Raw genomic sequence first — 19,733 nt, 5'->3', positions numbered from 1 at the left:
GGGGGGGGGGGGGTCAGCTCCTGCCCTGTTCCATGAGGCCTGGCATTTGCATACCTGGACTTTTCGTTGAGTTCTGGAAGATGGCAGCCGCCTGGATTCCTAGGGGACAGGCGAAGGGACAGCACCTGCTCCCGTCTGGGGTAGCCCAGTAAAAGTCAACAGCCTAATTTCTAACTGAAGTTAGGCTGCCAACAGGATAAAGACCTGCAACTAATTCACAAGCTCTGAGCTCTGTTCTTCAGCTCTGTTCCTCTTTCTAAAGAGGACAAGTTCTGAAGCTCAAGAATTTCAGGTGTTAACACATTTCACTTTTTCCAATAGATCTTTAGATCAAGAATTTCAATTTCTCCAAGCCCAGGTGTGTATTTCTGGGCACTGAGACTCCACCTACCCATTCCCTGTCACCATGGCCCAGCTCCAGACCTTGGACCTGGGAGCCTGACAGCTAGTTATCCAAACCCTAAACTGATTATCACTGAACACACTTCGTATTGAAACCATTGGATGCAACAAACGTACTTCACTGACCCTATACAGCCTTAGTCAACTAAATGGAGCGACTAGATCAAAAGCCCTTTGTCATAGTCTAATAGCACCAAGTAATAAGAAAAACAGTCTAAAACAAAGGCTTTATTATCAGGTAGCGCTCTGATATAAACAACTGAATATATCAGTTCTTAAGTAGCACTGCAGTGTAGCACTGTCTCCCGTTGTTCATCGATTTGCTAGAGCGGGCACCAGTAACATCTCCATTGTGAGACTTGTTACTGTTTTTGGCATATTGAATATGCCACAGGTAGCTTGCCAGGCTCTACCATGCGGGTGGGATACTCTTGGTAGTTTGCCGAGCTCTCCTAGAGGGACGAAGGAATCGAACCCAGGTCAGCCGCGTGCAAGGTAAACGCCCTACCGGCTGTGCTATGGCTCCAGCCCCATGCTCCAATCTATGGCCATACCACCCTGAACGTGCCCAATCTCATCAGTTCTTAAGTATTAACTGGAAATCTAAACCTCCAACATTAACCCACATAAAGCTCAACAGGGGCAGAGTAATAGGACAGGAGTAGGGCATTTGCCTTGAATGCGGCAATCTTCGGCATCCAATATGTCCCCCTGAGCATTGCCAGAGTTAATTCCTGAGTGCAGAACCAGGAGTAACCCCTGAGTATTGCCAGGTGTGACCCAAAAAGCAAAATGAAAATAAAAAGACATAAAATTCACAAGTTACAAGAAGGAAGAAAGGGCCTACATAGATAACTTGACTTCACAGCTCAAGACCTTAGAAAAAGATCAACAAAAGGAACCCCAACCCGGCCGAAGGAAGGAAATAATAAAACTTAGAGCAGAAATTAATGGCATGGAAACTCAAAAAACAATCCGAAAGGTCAATGAAACCAAGAACTGGTTCTTTGAGAAAATAAACAAGGTTGATAAACCACTAGCAAGACTCACAAAGAAAGAGAGAGAACCCTAATAAACCGAATCAGAAATGAAAAAGGGGACATCACAACAGAAACTAATGAAATTCAAAAGATCATCAGAGACTGTATGCCACAAAACAAGAGAACCTAGAAGAAATGGATAAATTCCTGGATTCCTATCACCTCCCAAGACTGAACCAAGTAGACTTGGAATACCTGAATAGATCCATTAATATCAAGGAAATTGAAATTTTAATCAAAAGTCTTCCCAAAAACAAATGCCAAGGCCCAGGTGGATTCACTAACGAATTCTTCCAAACATTTAAAGAGGACCTGTTGGCAGTCCTCCTCAAGCTTTTCCAGGAAATTGAAGAAATCAATTTGAGGAACTCCCAGTTTCTATGAGGCACATATCTACCTAATACCAAAAGCAAACAAAGACACCACGAACAAGGAAAACTACAGACCAATATCCCTGATGAACACAGATGCGAAGATCCTCAACAAAATATTAGCAAATAGAATCCAACAACTCATCAAAAAGATCATACACCACAACCAAGTGGGATTCATCCAGGGGTTGCAAGAATGGTTTAACATTCGAAAACCAATCAACATAATTCATCATATCAACAAAAGTAAAGATAAAAACCACATGATCATATCAATAGATGCAGAGAAAGCATTTGACAAGATCCAACACCCATTTATGATGAAAACTCACCAAAATGGGTTTAGAAGGAACTTTCCTCAAGATAGTCAAAGCCATCTACCACAAACCTATGGCAAGTATTATCCTCAATGGAGAAAAACTAAGGGCCTTCCCTCTAAGATCAGGGACAAGACAAGGATGCCCACTCTCACCACTTCTGTTCAGTATAGTACTGGAAGTACTTGCAATAGCAGTTAGGCAAGATAAAGACATTAAGGGCATCCATATAGGAAAGGGAGAAATCAAGCTCTCACTATTCTCAGATAATATGATACTATACCCAGAGAATCCTAAAACCTCTACCAAGAAACTCCTAGAAACAATAGACTTGTACAGTAAAGTCACAGGCTATAAAATCAATACCCAAAAATCCATGGCCTTCCTATACACAAATAACAAGACAGAAGAAAGTGACATAAAAAAACAATTCCATTCACAATCGTGCCCCGGAAAATCAAATACCTCGGAATCAGTCTAATTAAGGAGGAAAAGGATCTCTACAAGGAAAACTATAAAACGCTACTCCACGAAATAAAAGAGGACACGAGGAAATGGAAACCTATTCCCTGCTCATGGATAGGAAGAATTAACATTGTCAAAATGGCAATACTCCCCAAAGCACTATACAGATTCAATGCGATCCCTATTAGGATACCCATGAAATTCTTCAAAGAAATGGATCAAGCACTCCTAAAATTCATATGGAACAATAAACGCCCACGAATAGCTGAAGCAATTCTTGGGAAAAAGACAATGGGAGGCATCACCCTCCCCAACCTCAAATTCTACTACAAAGCGGTAACAATTAAAACAGCATGGTACTGGAACAAAGGCAGAGCCGCAGACCAATGGAACAGGGTGGAATATCCCTACACACAACCTCAAATGTATGAACATCTAATCTTTGATAAGGGAGCAAGACATGACGTGGAGCAAAAAAAGCCTCTTTAACAAATGGTGCTGGCATAACTGGACAACCACATGTAAAAAAATGGGTTTAGACCTCGGCCTAACACCATGCACAAAAATCAGATCAAAATGGATTAAAGCCCTCAACATCAGACCAGAACCCATAAGGTACATTGAAGACATGGTCGACAAAACCCTCCACAACATTGAAGCTAACGGTATCTTCAAAGATGACATGCCACGGACTAACCAAGTGGAAATAGAGATAAACAAATGGGACTATCTTAAACTAAGAAGCATCTGCACCACAAAAGATACAGTGACCAGAATACAAAGTCAGTCTACAGAATGGGAAAGGATATTCACCCAATACACATCTGATAATGGGTTGATATCAAGGATATACAAGGCACTGGTTGGAATCTGCAAGAAGAAAACATCCAACCCCATCAAAAAATGGGGCAATGAAATGAACAGAAACTTTCTCAAAGAAGAGATAGGAATGGCAAAAAGGCACATGAAAAAAATGCTCTTCATCACTAATCATCAGAGAGATGCAGATCAAAACAACTATCACCTCACACCACAGAGACTGGCCCACATACATCCAAAAGAACAAAAGCAACCGGTGTTGGTGCAGATGTGGGGAGAAAGGAACTGGACTCTCCTTCACTGCTGGTGGGAATGCCAACTGGTTCAGCCCTTTTGGAAAACAGTATGGACGCTTCTCAAAAAACTAGAAATTGAGCTCCCATTTGACCCAGCAATACCACTCCTGGGAATATATACCAGAGAGGCAAAAAAAGTATGGTTGAAATGACATCTGCACTCGAATGTTCATTGCAGCACTGTTTATAATAGCCAGAATCTGGAAAAAAACCCGAGTGCCCAAGAACAGATGACTGGTACATCTACACAATGGAATACTATGCAGCTGTTAGAAAAGATGAAGTCATGACTTTTGTATATAAGTGGATCGACATGGAAGGTATCATGCTAAGTGAAGTGAGTCAAAAAGAGAGAGAGACATAGAAATATTGCACTCATCTGTGGAATATAAAGTAACAGAATGGGAGACTAGCACCCAAGAATAGTAGAGATAAGTACTAGGAGGTTGGCTCCACAGCTTGGAAGCCAGCCTCACACGCTGGAGGAAAAGGCAGCTCAGATAGAGAAGGGAACACCGGGTAAAGTGTGGTTCAAGGACCCGCTGGGAATGGGAGATGCACGCAGAAAGTGGACTGTGGATCAAATACGATGGCCACTCAATACCTCTATTGCAAAGCACAACACCCAAAAGGAGAGAGAGAACAGAAGGGAATTCCCTGCCACAGAGGCGGGGTGGGGTGGGAGGAATAGGGTGGTGGGGTGGTAGGGATACTGGAGAATGGGCACTGGTGGAGGGATGGGTACTCAAGCATTGTATGACTGAAACACAAGCATGAAAAGTTGTAAGTCTGTAACTGTACCTCACGGTGATTCACTAATAAAAAAAATTCAAAAGTTAAAGATATATATTTTTAACTCAACAATGAGGAGATAGATGCCTTCACATCCTGTGTCATCTGGGCACCCTGGAGGGGGGCGGGTGAGTCTACCACCGGCCCCAACTGAGCCCCCGCAGCCATAAACCTCCAGAACCCAATTGCCACCGGGCTCATGGCCAACTTCCACGGCCCAGGATGAGCCCCCACGCATGCGGATGAATCAGATATGCAGGTTTTGTGATGGAAATTTACAAGTTCACCCTGAGTTGGGAATAGGCGATCTCCCCCCATTTCCCTGTTCTTCCAGGGCCTGGCAGGCAGGCCAAGGAACCGAGGCCTCTGGCCATGATCCAGAGTCTCACAAATAAGTCTCTGAAGAGAGCAACAAGCAGCAGAGATGCCTCCACACCCCGCACCAGGCTGAATTCACTGGGACAACCCGCATCCGGGTGGGTGAACCCATCATTCCCCCCCCAACAGAGTCCCAGCAGTCAAAAACGTGCAGAACCCAATTGCTGCCATGCTAACCACTGATGTCCATAGGCTTGGGATGAGCTCCCCCACTCAGAGAACTCAGAGAATGCATCTGCTGAAACACTCAGCACTGGTTGTTCTTTTTCACCAGTTTTTTTTAATCACCCTGAGATACACAGTTCCAAAGTCGTTCCTGTTACAATGTTCCAACATCAATCCATGTGCATTTCCCTTCCACTATGCCCCCTCCCCCTCCCTGCACCACATCCGCACATTTCTCTCTCTCTCTCTCTCTCTCTCTCTCTCTCTCTCTCTCTCTCTCTCTCTCTCTCTCTCTCTCTCTCTCTCTTTCTCCATACTTCTTATGGTGCTTAGGCCATCCTTTTCTCGAAGCCAAGGTAGTTTAAAGCTTACCCTGGGTCCATGCAGCACTCTACGCGACCTACCCTCGGGGTAGTGTTAGGATAAGAGTAATAGGCTTAAGTAAATATGATGGATGACCAGGATAAATATTATTTGGAGTCAATTAACTCCCATGTTACAAAAGCATAACATTAACTATCTTCCTGTATCTATACAAAAAGGACATTGCTTTAAAATAAGCTATGCAGGGGCTGGAGCGATAGCACAGCGGGTGGGGCATTTGCCTTGCATGTGGCCGACCCAGGTTCGAATCCCAGCATCCCATATGGTCCCCTGAGCAGCGCCAGGAGTAATTCCTGAGTGTAGAACCAGGAGCAACCCCTGTGCATCGCCGGGTGTGACGCAAAAAAAAAATAAGCTATGCAAAAGACATAAAGAGAAAAACAATATTTCACTTACATATACAAAACCCAGAGCCATCAGAAGCTCTGACTTACAAGTTACAGTGTCTGATTTAGAGATATATGTGACAAGGGAAGAAGAGCACAAAGGAGAGGTTAAAGATAAACAGAGGATTGGGAGTGACCAAGGAATTGGGTGTGCCTTGGGAGCAATGAGGTGGGAGTAACTCAATGAACCTAAACTCCCTGCGGGAGGAGAAGGGACAAAGCAATATAAAACCTAAAATGCTTAGGACTATAATCCAATAAGAAAGGGCAAGGGCATTTTGGGGGTTGATACAGCATTTCTGTATTAATGCTGAAAGTATGTAAGCAAAATTCTGTAAAAACGATAAATTTTACTATATAGGAGTTATACCTTATCTAAACTTGATTTAAATGAGGTGACAAAAATACTGAATACATGTGAGTTTCAAAGAAAAGGCACAGTGGGCACGCGAGGGACTCGAGCATTCAGTGGCCAAGAACTGTTCCCCTGGCTGCCCCATGGCAACGGAAGGACAAAGGATCGGAGGAACAGAGAAACTGGGCCCGGGTCCCAGGCTGGTCAATAGTTGGTTTATTTCTCTGTCCTTCCCAGCATAGTCTGATCTCTCCCCTTACTGCACAATCATAGTTGTAGTTTCAGTCGCAGTCCCAGTCATCATAGTTCAATCATTCTAGTTTCCTCATAGTCATCGTATTCTTGTCCTCAAAGTCCCAAAGTCTCTTCTTTCCCCTTACAGCATAGTTATATAGCAATCATGAAGGGTGGGGTGCACATAGGTGGGGCTAAACATTGTCCTAACAACAAACAGAGGTAGAGCCACTCCTTCAGGGGAAGTTCTAGGAGATTAACTCAAGGACAAAATCTCATCTGCAGGTTTAGCACTCCAGATTACTAGATCTGCTCAAGGGCGGGATTCCATCCAAGGTGTATTGCTCTCTCCTTTCCTCAGCTAGTAATCCATTTTAGCAATCATAGTAAATTTACTTCTTAAAATATTTCTAGTCATTTTGCATGAACACAATAAGAAATATATATTAAGCTTAAAGGTTGGCTCTTCCTGGGGACATCTCCCTATGTATTTCAGACTACAGTCCTCAGACCAAGTTAGTCTTTCCTAACCCCAGCAGGGTCCTTACTCAGTTGCTTCTTTTTGGGTTATGACAAAGTTTGTTACATGACCGTGCTCTTATTTCACTTATGACACTTAGCTTGTCTCCTTTCTATGCCAGGGTAGCTTACAAGTTGGCCTGGATACATCCAGTCCCTACGTCGAGACCCTGCTTTTGGAACAAAAGGCAACTGAGGCTTAAGTCAAGTAAATATGGATGCCCAGCAATAAATATTATTTTGGTTTTTTGTTTTTGTTTTTTTTTTTTGCTTTTTGGGTCACACCCGGCGATGCACAGGGGTCATTCCTGGCTCATGCACTCAGGAATTATCCCTGGCGGTGCTCAGGGGACCATATGGGATGCTGGGAATCGAATCAGTTCGAACTCAGGTTGGCCACGTGCAAGGCAAACTCCCTACCCGCTGTGCTATCACTCCAGCCCCAGTAAATATTATTTTGGGGTCAATTAACTCCCATGTTACAAAGCATAGCACGAACTATCATCCTATGTCTACACAAAAAGGACATTGCCAAATAAACCATGTAAATTACATAAAGAAAAGAGAAAAGCAATATAGGATTATTAGTACTTGGAGGAATTGAGTGTGCCTCAGGAGCACTGTTGTGGGAGTAGCTCAATAAACCTTAAGCTCCCTGCGGGAGGAGCAAGGACAATCCTATGTTATCCAATAGATACAATACACTTAAAGTTATCAATTGTTCCAGAATACCTAGATATCATAAATGGTTATGAATTAATAAAACATTTTTATTAACACATGTTATCCAGGATGCTCTTTGGTTTCCTAAATAAGAACATGTTTGGGTAAGTAGGAACCGTCGTATTATATACTACCGTCATTAGCCACACACTCAGAAGCTGGTATCGCTAATTCAGATCAGGCGAGCAAAAGCCAAACCCAGGGAGTGACGTCGGACGCAAAAGCCCCGCCCCTAGGGGAGGGCGCGCGCGCGCAGGGGCGCCTAAATAAGACGTCACTGCCGCGGAGCCTGACGGGATTGTGGCGGTGTCCGTCCCGACTCGGAAGCTGCCGCCGCCTCCGGACGCGCTCAAGATGGCGACCTCGCTGGGTTCCAACACGTACAACAGGCAGAACTGGGAGGATGCGGTGAGGAGCCTGCGGGGGAAAGGCGCGGAGGGGCGGCGGGGCCCGGCCTTCGCGCGCGGGCGGGGCGGGGCAGCGGCGCTTGGCCGCGGGGCCGCGGGGCGGGGGCCGGCGGCGGGGGCGGGCGCGGCCGGGCGGGACGCGAGGGCCCCGGGTGCGGGGCCGCCGGCCGCCCGCGCGCCCCGCCGCCCGCCGCCTGCGCCCCCGGCCGCCCGGGGGCCGCCGAGCCGCCCCGCCACCAACCCTGTCCCCCTTGTCACCAGGACTTCCCGATTCTGTGCCAGACGTGTCTTGGAGAAAACCCGTATATCCGGATGGTGAGTGGTGCCGCGCGCGACGCCGCTGGGGTCCACGCACCGCGCCCGGGCCGGGCCGGCACCGGGGACCCGGCGTCCGCCCAGCCCGGGGCCGAGGACCGTGTGCCCGGGGCTGCCCCGCTCGCGTTCCGAAGCTCAGCCACAGTTGGACATCGTGGGGGGAACTTGCAGGAGCTTAGCTCCTAGCGGGGACCTGGGGGGGTGGTGGGTCTATTAGAGGCGACGAGAGCCGGGGTTTGAATTTTCAAGAGTTCCGAGATTTCTGGAACCTCAGGATGTAAGGAGGAGAGCCAAGACAAAAGAAACTAGGTTTCCAAACTCCTAAGCAGACGAGTTTTGGCCACTGCGCCTTGACTCTTGATTGTAAGCCTCTGTTCTTTCGAGTCGGGGTAAGATCAGTGGCAATTCACACTTAATAGTCAGGCTGCACTGTGATGGGTTCCAGAGGTGTTGCTAGTGACACATTGAATGATATGTTCAACCGCTTTTTATTTGTTTTGGAACTATGACTCTTGATGCTTGGCACTTCTTGGCTCTGTGCTCTGGGGACGATATTTGGTGCTGGGTATTGAGCAAGGATCAGCTGCAGGCCAGGCAAGCAGCCTTCACTGCTGTACTGTCTCTCCAGCCGCTGCATTCAGGACCTTGAATGGCCCATTGGGAGCCAGCACAAGGAAACTATAGTGATAGCCTTCTGATTAAACTTTGTATCAGGGGCTATGGAAACTATTAGAATTTTAATACTCCCAAAGCTAATAAGAATTGTAGCTGTGAGAAGACACATACTTACCTGGTATTGCATCCGTTAGGGTTTTAACAGATACATTACCTAGGAGAATTTACACTCTCTTGGCCTCCTACGTTTTTTTCCTTTAATTACAGTTCTTTTCTATTTCAGACCAAAGAGAAGTATGGAAAGGAATGCAAAGTAAGTGTGTGCTGAGTGATATGATACTGAGCCGTTTATTTGTTGGGGGGAGGGCGAGGCCTTTAGGTACTACCATGAGTGCTAGAATGGCCAGGTGGGGGCCTTATTTCCTGTACTATCAACACCGTCACCTCTCTCAATACTCCCCAAAACCTGTGAGCCCTTTAATGGCCTGGATGATGTTTGAACTCCCTGCAATTTTTGGTTTTGGGTCACACCTGGCAGTGCTCAGATATCAGCCCCTGGTGGGACTCAGGGGACCAAACAGGGTGCTGGGGGAGGAACCCAGGGCAGCCCTATGCAAGGCAGGCACCCTATTCAGTGTCCTATGGCTCGGGCTTGACTCCCTGCAGTTTTATACCAAGTGCCATACATCTCTGAATATGAGCGTCTTAGCTGAGAAGGCAAGGACCCCATCTCTGACTTCTCCGTCTTTATTAAACCCCTGAATTGTTTGTCCAGGTCAGGACTAGTAACACTCTGGCTCTTATTTTGATTTAAAGATTTGTGCCAGACCATTCACAGTATTTCGCTGGTGTCCTGGGGTTCGTATGCGTTTCAAGAAGACCGAAGTGTGCCAGACCTGCAGCAAACTGAAGAATGTCTGCCAGACCTGCCTGTTGGACCTTGAGTATGGTATGTCCCTCTGTTTGGTAGATTGGTGCAAATGAAGTTGTTTTTATTCTTGGCTCTAAGTTGTTTTTTTTCAGCAGTGCCCTGTATGAACCCAGGGCCTCACACATGCAAGGCAGGTGACCTGCCACTGAGCCACACCCTAGCCATGTCTAGTAGATTGGAAAATGGGCAGAGATGGTCCTCCAGGCATTAGCACAGTCTCTCCTGCTGCCCTTCCTACTCTGTCTCTGTTTCTAGCTCCACTGTGAACTGTCGCTGTAGTCTGTTTTTCCCAGAAAAAGGAGAACCATATTCTCTTTTAACAGTTCATTTTAGCAAAGTTGGAATTAATAAGTATCGTTAATTGGTAACTAACATTCATAAGTTGAAATTAATTATATTTGGCGTAAATTACCCTTTTTCACAGCTCTGTATAGAACATGAGGTAAAGGCATTGTTCTCTCTGTTTCTGGGTTTAGGATCTTTTTTAGTATCAAAGAGTGAAAAGGAAAATGAGTTACTCTATATATGTTAAGTTCAGAAAGTTAACTTTTTTTCTTTTGGCTTTACACCCGAGATGCTCAGGCATTACTCCTAGCTCTGCACTCAGGAATTACTCCTGGTGGTGCTCAGGGGATCATAAGGGATACCGGAGATCAGACCCAGGTGGGCCACATTGAAGGCAAATGCCCTACCCACTGTGCTATCACTCTGGCCACCAGAAAGTTACTCTTAATTATCCTAGCCCCGTATTATTTAATATTTACATGTTGGTTTAAGGTGTCTTGGAATTTTGGAATTCATTAACCCTTAGAACTGTGGCTGTCCAGAGACTGACTCTATAGAACCAGCCTAGAGTTGGACCAGTTTTACCTTTACTTTAAGTGAAATGGGATATAGTAGCTAAATATATTATTTCAGGCCAAATATGACTATAACCTCAGTTTGTTCATCCCTAAGATCGTCTAGCTTGCTCTTCAAATATGTGCTCTCCTTGAACACGTACCTTGTTTATCTCTATGTTTTGTTGGTTGCTTATGTCCACTCTGAAGAGGAAAAAATACAAGATTTCCTAAAATAGTCACTTGATCAGATTCAGGACTGATTCAATTTGGAAGTTGAATAGACTGTAACAATACTTGCATGGTGCTATTCAAGACTTCAAGTAACAATGAGAAAATGTCTGGAACCAAATAGGAAAGTGGAGAAGGGAAACTGATGCTGTGCTCATGTGCCTGTTCTGCGTGGATGTTCCCCATGTGCCTATTCTGCGTGGATATTCATGTGCCTGTTCTGTGTGGGTACTCCCCATGTGCCTGTTCTGTGTGGATGTTCCCCATGTGCCTGTTCTGTGTGGATGTTCCCCATGTGCCTGTTCTGTGTGGATGTTCCCCGTGTGCCTGTTCTGTGTGGGTACTCCCCATGTGCCTGTTCTGTGTGGATGTTCCCCATGTGCCTGTTCTGTGTGGATGTTCCCCATGTGCCTGTTCTGTGTGGATGTTCCCCATGTGCCTGTTCTGTGTGAATGTTTATTTATTTTGGATTTGGGGACACACTCCGAACTCAGGAATTACACCTGGTGGTTGTCAGGGGACTAAATGGGGTGCAGGGATCTAACCCATAATGGCCACGTGTGAGGCAAACATCCTACCCACTGTATTGTCACACCAGTCTTCTGAGTATTTTATTTATTGTTTTGGTTTTGGGCTGGTACCTGGCAGTGCTCAGAGCTCTCTCCTGTTGCTGCACATAGAGATTCCTCCTGGGGGTGCCGAGGATCAAATACTATTGCTCTGGCTGGCTGTCGGAATGTCTGTCAGAATGTCTGTCAGAATGTGACCTTCTTTTCCCCTGTCCTTGGTACCAGGCCTGCCCATCCAGGTTCGTGATGCAGGGCTGTCGTTTAAGGACGATATGCCCAAGTCAGATGTCAACAAAGAGTACTACACGCAGAATATGGAGAGAGAGGTATGCTGCCACTTCCTTCATGCCATTGTTTCAATTTGCTAATAAAAGCATCTTAGTGGTTTGACACGGCTTATGTAACATACCTTTTTTTGATTTGTTATCTTTGTATAGATTTCTAATTCAGATGGAACACGGCCTGTCGGCATGCTCGGGAAAGCCACTTCCACCAGTGATATGCTTCTCAAGCTGGCGCGGACCACACCTTATTATAAAAGAAATCGACCCCATATTTGCTCCTTCTGGGTGAAAGGAGAGTGTAAGAGAGGAGAGGAGTGTCCATACAGGCAAGAGCTCAGCCCCGTTTTCAGTACTTGGTTCCTGCTTAGATGTGGAAAATGCTGTCTCAGACTAGTTCTGCTTTACAAGGTGTATGTTACTAGTGCAGTATGTATTACATCAAACGAAATCATGGAGCCACATAATAGACGTGATTTTCCTTTTTTGTTTTGGGGTCATACGCCGCAGTGTTCAGGACTACTGCTGGCTTTGCTCAGAGATCACTGCAGGAGGTAGGACTGGGGGGGGGGTGCTCCCTATGAGGAGCTGGGGATCAAACTGGGATTGATTTGAGTGCAAGCACCCTAACTGCTATCTCTCCAGCTCTGGATTAGGAATTCTTAACTGGTTCTTGACTTAAAACCTACCCTCAGCAATAAAATAAAGTCCACACACTTTTTTTTTTTTTTGGTTTTAGGACCACACCTGGCTGTGCTTGGGTTTACTCCTGGGTTTGTATTCAGGGATCGTTCCTGGCAGGCTTGGGGCCATATGGGGTGCTGGGGATTAAACCGGGGTCTGCCTGTGCATGGCAGATGTCCTACCCCTGTAGATGCTTTTTCTTTCTTTTACGGAATATGATTTTCCTTAATGTTTCCCCCTTCTCTTTGTTGCTGTCGTTGGCCGTGACCAGGGGTCACAGATACTTAGTTGTGTTTGCACACTTGGTCATAGTCCTCTCAGGGGACTGCAGTGTTTTACAGGGAGGTGCACCCTTGCTTAACAGGGTTCATACTCATTTAGTTGTGTTCATAGCCGTTTTGGTTTTTGAGCTCATGGGAGTCGCTGCAGTGCTTTCATTCTGGGAGCACCACTTCCGGGCACAGTGCTTGCACAGCATTAGTTTTGGTGCTTGCTGGGAATCGCAGACTCTTCATTGTGCACATACACAGCTAGGTGTGCAGAGATTGCATGCTGTTGTGGCACTTGAGAACCCAGAGCGCAGGGACCCAAGGTGCCCCTGGGTGGTCCCAGGAATCAAACTCACAATCTCATGTTTGCAAGGCAGTTGCCTTTGGTAACTGAGCCATTCCCAGGGCTCAAGTATACCTTTTCTTAAGATTGGTTCCATAGCTTAAACAAGAGACTGAGAACTCAGGTTAAACTGTAGAAATAATAGTAGAGATAATAGCCGTGATTTGGGGGGTAGATTGTGCTAAAAACTGTTCTTTTATAATAAAACTAGTAGATGGATACTTGAATGGCTTTTAGGAGACATGTCCTACTGATACTAGCTTTATTTTTACTGTATTTTGATATGGCTATGATTTTTAGTTCAAAAAGCATTGTACTTGAGACTTTGTCACTGAGGAGATGAAATATTTCTAAATGTCTCCCCTTTGCTTACCTTTTTGTTTCACTATTGTTCTTTCTTGAACTAGACATGAGAAGCCCACAGATCCAGATGACCCCCTGGCTGATCAGAATATTAAAGACCGGTACTATGGGATCAATGACCCTGTGGCAGACAAACTTTTAAAGAGAGCATCAACAATGCCCCGTCTGGACCCGCCAGAGGATAAGACTATCACCACACTCTATGTTGGTGGTCTGGGGGATACCATTACTGAGACAGACCTAAGGTTTGTGGATATAATTTAATGGACATTTTTTATTTTTAATATGATCCTGGAATGATTTCTTCACAAAAATGTAGGCAAGTATTGTAACTTCGTACATTTTGCTGTTTTGTGTTGGGTCACACCTGGCGATGCTCAGGGTTACTCCTGCCTCTTCACTCAGGAGTCGCTCCCTACAGTGCTCGGGGGACCATAAGGAATGCCGGGGATGGAACTTGGGTCAGCTGCGTGCAAGGCAGGAGCCCTGCCTGCTGTATGCCTGCTGCGCTATCACTCCAACCGCATACATTTTGCCACTGTATATTTAGTATCATGAGGCTAGAGTTCTGGTTTGGGGACCACATCCTCTGGTGCTTAGAGGCCACTCCTGGCACGTTACTCCAGGGCCACTCCCTGCGATGCTTGGGGGAACCGTGTGATCCCAGGAGTCACACGAAGGTCTCCTGCTTGCACAGTGTGTGCACTAGGCCTTGTGCCCATCAGAGTTGTACTGTTCATCAACATTACATTGCTTTGTCTACCTTGCCTATGGTGATAATTACAAGTTTCTGTTTGACCTACTAGCCGACTAAAAATTTTAAGGGAGGGCACAATTTAAGTGATCAGTATCTAATGAGAGTGAAGTAGGGGGAAGATTTGCAATGGCAAAGCTCTTAACACTTTAAATTGTTGCAGCTTTGGGAGGCTGGGGATGGGCAGGTGTGCGCCTGGTGATGCTCAGGGCTTGTTTCTGGCTCTGCATCAGGAATTACTCCTGGCGGTGCTTATGGAACCATATGAGGTGCCGGGGATTGAACTTGGGTCAGCCACGCCACCCACTGTTGGCTATTCATTTAGGTTTTCGATTGCCCCTTGTTGGCTATTCATTTAGGTTTTTGTTGTTGTATTTTTGGGTTTGAGGCCATACCTGGTAGTGGTGGAAGCTATTCTTAGTAGTTCTCAGGATACACAGGTAGTGCCTGGACTCAAACTCAGGCCTTTTGTATTCAGTGCTTGTACTTAAGTCCATTGAGTTATCTCTGTCCAGCCCTAAATTCTTGTCCTTTTTTTCCTTGGGGACACATCTGGTGATGTTCAGGATGTGCTCTTGGCGGTGCTTAGGAGTCATTCCTGGTGGCACTTGGGGGACTATATACAGCGCCAGGGATTGAACTTCCGGTTGACCGTGTGCAGAGAAAGTGTCTTATCCACTGTACTCTCCAGCTCAAATCATTGACTTTAAAAGATTTTGGTGTTGGGCTGGAGCAATAGTACAGCAAGTAGGGAGCTTGCCTGGCATGCGGCCAATCTGGGTTCAATCCCCAGCACCTCCTATAGTTCCCCAAGCGCTGCAGGGTAAATTACAAAAAAGAATTGTATCTGGTAAGTTCGTACTCTTGACCTGTATTTTGCTTGATTAGATGAGATACTTGAACAGGTGGTGATGGGAATGATTTGTTCCATTATTAGAAAAAAAATTCTTAAATATTTATAATCTGCTTTTGGTAGCATATTTCTATTTTATAGACTCTAGTTTAAAGACTCAGAGTAAACTAGACAAGTGGCTTTCAGTGACGGGTGCTGATCAGATATAATAAGAAGGTTGAGAACCACTGAACTAGATAAGATACAGGATTTATATTTTCCCTGCCTCCTCTTCTCCTTTTCTTCCTCTTTTTTTAGAACCTTAAAAAAATTGAAATATTCTTAGTATGTGGAAGTATCATTTTTCAAACCCAGTCTGGGGTAATATCCTTTACTCATACCTCATTTCTTCTCTTTTTCTATTTCTTTTATTTTTGGGCCAAACTCGGCTGTGCTCAGGGGTTACTCCTGGCTCTGCACTCAGGAATCACTCCTGGCAGTGTATGGCGAACCATACGGGATGCCGGGGATCGAACCCGGGTTGACCGCGTGCAAGGCAAGTGCCCTACGTGCTGTGCTTTTGCTCAGGCTCTTATGCCTCTTATTAGTGGGAAAATTCCTGAGATTTTTTTTTTTTAATTGTTTGTCCCCTCTCAGTATGCAGCATGATCCGTGATAGTTTGCTAGTGAGGAACTGTTTGCAGGTGATCAGGCATATAACCATGGGCCCAGCTGCTTTCCAGTATTGTTTGTACCATTTTTTTAATTTTGCTTCCTCGTAACGTCTGCTCACTCTGCTTCTTTGCTTTCTCCGTTTCCTCAGGAATCACTTCTATCAGTTTGGAGAGATCCGGACGATCACTGTTGTGCAGAGACAGCAGTGTGCTTTCATTCAGTTTGCCACGAGGCAGGCTGCAGAGGTTGCTGCTGAGAAGTCCTTTAATAAGCTGATCGTCAATGGCCGTAGGCTCAATGTGAAATGGGGAAGGTGAGAATTAAGACTATTTTAAAATGATTTTATAGATGTTTTTCAGAATTTGTTTCACTTTCTGGAAACTAGTAACATATTTGGTTTAAATCAACAGACCCTTTAATAATGTTATATACATATTTACTGTTACGTGTATCAGCAACTTAGGAAAGTTGCAGAAAGTTGCATGTATAATAGATCTATTTTCCAGCAGTGTGAAGGACCCTGTGGGCCATTCCCAGGTGGTCCTGAAGGTTTGGTGCTTTAAAAACTAATTCTATAACACAGGGCTCCCAGATTTGCTTGGTCTTTCAACCCCTTGCTAGCAGAAATACCGTTCATGCTGCTCCGGGTATCCACTTTCTTCAAGTGGGTTTGTTGCACCCAAGGCTACAACTGCCCCTGGATCATTCCCATTGTAGAGCGGGGACGGGGTCAGGTGGGGAGCTAGTTTCGCTCACTTTGGGAAAGGCTGCTTCAGTATTTCATTGCTGTGAACATCTGGAGAATCCTGCTATGCGAATGTTCTTAGAGTAACATGCTTCTTCCAAGGTTTGTGTGCTTCGTGACTAGTATAAGCCAAGCCTAATGGCAGAGCAAGAAGGTAGATAGAAATTATACATGGAAGAATAGCTTGAAAGCGATCGTTATATTAGAAAAATAGATGCAAGTAAATGTTCTGAAAGTCCCAGGGGGAACCTGTGTCTCCTTTGGAAGCAGGGAAGTTGCGTTCGTGGCACTAAAGCTTCAGGAGTGTTTGCCATGTGCTGATGAAGCACGCTCCTAGCCCTCAGAATTCTGGCCTGTTCTGAACCCTTACTGACCGCACAAAACCTTTCCCTGAGACCCTCAGCACTGTGGCACTTACGGGGAAATGCTGCTAACGGAAGAGGAGACCAGGAGTGAAGGCACTTCACGGGGCTTGGAAACGAGAAGTAGAGGTATGAGAGAAGGTGGGGCCGGTGTGAAAGCCAGTGTCTGCTTCCTAGGTCCCAGGCAGCTAGAGGGAAAGAAAAGGAGAAGGACGGAACCACAGAGTCTGGGATCAAGCTGGAGCCTGTCCCAGGACTGCCAGGAGGTCAGTGCAGATGCCTACCCTGCTCCTTAGAGCCTCAGGTGCTCAGCCTGCCCTCATCCTTGGCCCTCAGCAGGACCCCCTGCGTTTGGAGTGATGGAGCCCACATCACTGTTGCCTCTCACCTCCTGACTGTGGACTGTTTTCTCTTCTCCAGCACTTCCTCCTCCTCCTGCAGAAGAAGAATCCTCTGCCAACTACTTCAACCTACCCCCAAGTGGCCCTCCAGCTGTGGTGAACATTGCCCTGCCGCCACCCCCTGGCATTGCCCCTCCCCCGCCTCCAGGTAATGTCTTCTTAGTAGGTCCAAGTGCGTTACTGGGAGAACCACCTGAGAGTTCTATGTACACGCCTCACCGTTAAATCTAACACGTCTAAGTCTTTTGAGCTTCCCTATAGAAGTCTGTAGGCAGACATCTATATTCAGATGATTTTCCTGGCCTGTGAAGAGGAAGAAGTTGCCAGTTTTCTAAAAATCCTAATGTATGTACAGGTTTCCCCAGCTATCCAAAGTAGCGTGTCATTATTTGGTAAAATTTAGATAGATCATTCTCTGGACCTAGGAATGTGCGAAATTTCTTCATGTAAGTTAATGATAGCATTTCCTGTGTAAACGGTGTGAGTAAATCACAAGTAGTCAGTTCTCCTTCTCAGAGTTGCTACATTATGTGATTTCTGAACACCAGCCACCCTAATGCAGTATTTAAGTAATAATGATGGTCTTGAAAAACCTCATTTCTTGCCTTCTAATTCTGATTGAGTCCTCATAGGATAATCATTTTTGGTGGCTAACAGGTGCAGACGATAACACTTTAGGTCCCTTGAGGAATGTAGAGTGTTTTTGTAAGTTTGACTTAGTGCAAAGGTTTCTAAAACCCAGTAATATAGGTAACATTTCTACACAAGCCTTGGGGACAGATATTTCTTAATGCATCAGTCAACCTGATTTATGTGTTGGTGATTGAGACTTAGATTAGAGATTTGTAGAGTGTCAAGGGAATTGGAATCCTAACAAGTCTGTCCTCTCCATTGCAGGTTTTGGGCCACACATGTTCCATCCAATGGGACCACCTCCTCCTTTCATGAGGGCTCCAGGACCAATCCATTATCCTTCTCAGGACCCTCAGAGGATGGGAGCTCATGCCGGGAAACACAGCAGCCCCTAGCGCATTCTCCCCATTCTGAGGCTCTGCAGAAAAGAAGGCGCATGAAAATCCCAGTAAATGAACCTTGGAATAAATATATTTTTCCTTCCTTTGTAGTTTCCATGGTAGCTGCATATGTTCAGATGTGGGCAGTTGGACAGTCATACTTTCCTCCATGTATTCAGAGGATTGATGGACTGCAGATAAGCTGCCCTCAACACATCTGGTTTCTGCTAGACATTACTAATAGACCTAATGTCACTTCCCCTCGTCTCCATGGGAAGTAGGAACTGTGTGAATCGGAAAGTCCAACTCTTGAGTTACCATCCCAATTGAATACTCGTTTTGTATCTTTGTGGGGTATGGGGGGAGAAAATTGGCCTGTGGTTAAAAAAATTCCAAAAAAAATTTTTTTTGATCATTTTTATATCCACTGGGTATTTTCCTTTTTATCATCTAAAAATGTATCATCTAAAACAAAGATTTCTCGTACTAATCATTGTAGTGACCTTAGTGTGATTGAGCACTTTGAAGTCACATCTCAGAAAGGCAAGTCGGAACCAGCACCCAGCATAATCCAGGTCTTTCCTCTCCTCTCTTTTCCTCATTTCTGCCTAACGGAATTACTGATAATTTTACTTCTACGACACCAAAAAGAGACAAAAACTAAAGTTCTTATTCCTGTCAATTGGATGGAAAAATAAATATCCTGGAGTGTGTATCATTGAAGAAACCCGGTGCCTGGGATGAAATGATGTAAAGAACTTCTTATTAAACATTCACAAACTGACATGAAAATGAATTGGAGAGTGTTTGAGCAGAAGACGTGGGACTCCCTGCTGGAACTCCGGCCGTTAGCGGTCACTGCTTGTGTACTCGGGCTCTCAGTTTAATCCCCTGCTTCTGGCAGGAGACTGTTCAGTCTTAGAATATTTGGAGCTAACTGAATTGTAGGTGGTAAAATAATTTGATGTGTTGGTTTTTTGTTTTTAAAAAAATTAAAACGGGTCAATTTTCCAAATGTCTTAGGCTCCATTTTTTGTTTTGTCTATTCTTTGAGGCTATAGTTCGAAACACGTTAGAAGTTAGTTTTATTTATATTTGATTTAAATCAAGAATTGATTTGATTTTTTTTTTTTTAAATCTTTATCCATTCCATGGTGTTACAAAGGCTCGGGCCTTCTAAGTAGTTGTATCAAAGGCTAATTGTGAAGTTTGAAACAAGGTAATAGATGTACAGGAGGCATTAGGCAGAGTCTGCCATGCTTGATAAATTACAGCTTTTAAACGCCATCAGAGGACAGGGCAGGATGGGATGTAGCTCAGTGATGGAGCGTTTGCTTTGTATCTTTGTATTCCCTCAGCACCATGGAAAAGTCATCCTAGGGGGCTGGAGATGTTTTGTGGTGGCAGATTCTGGGTCTCCTGTAGGACCCTGGCTTCGTTCCCCGGTAGGGTTAAAGG

The 19,733-nt window shown here is 45.2% G+C and overlaps 1 protein-coding gene across 1 annotated transcript; it reads left to right on the top strand.

Annotated features, from left to right (window-relative positions):
- Positions 1–7,933: 7,933 nt before the first annotated feature.
- On the top strand, positions 7,934–19,290 carry RBM22 (RNA binding motif protein 22). Its single transcript, XM_055143397.1, has 11 exons — positions 7,934–8,054; positions 8,315–8,368; positions 9,267–9,296; positions 9,800–9,932; positions 11,779–11,879; positions 11,991–12,163; positions 13,538–13,738; positions 15,903–16,067; positions 17,039–17,127; positions 17,282–17,410; positions 18,160–19,290. The coding sequence occupies exons 1-11, from the start codon at positions 8,001–8,003 to the stop codon at positions 18,288–18,290; spliced, it is 1,260 nt and encodes a 419-aa protein (XP_054999372.1). The 5' UTR covers positions 7,934–8,000; the 3' UTR covers positions 18,291–19,290.
- The last annotated feature ends 443 nt before the right edge of the window (positions 19,291–19,733 follow it).

The sequence above is a fragment of the Sorex araneus genome, chromosome 6 (genome assembly GCF_027595985.1).
Source record: "Sorex araneus isolate mSorAra2 chromosome 6, mSorAra2.pri, whole genome shotgun sequence".
Taxonomy (NCBI): Eukaryota; Metazoa; Chordata; class Mammalia; order Eulipotyphla; family Soricidae; genus Sorex; species Sorex araneus.
This window is presented reverse-complemented; position numbering and strand designations above follow the sequence as displayed.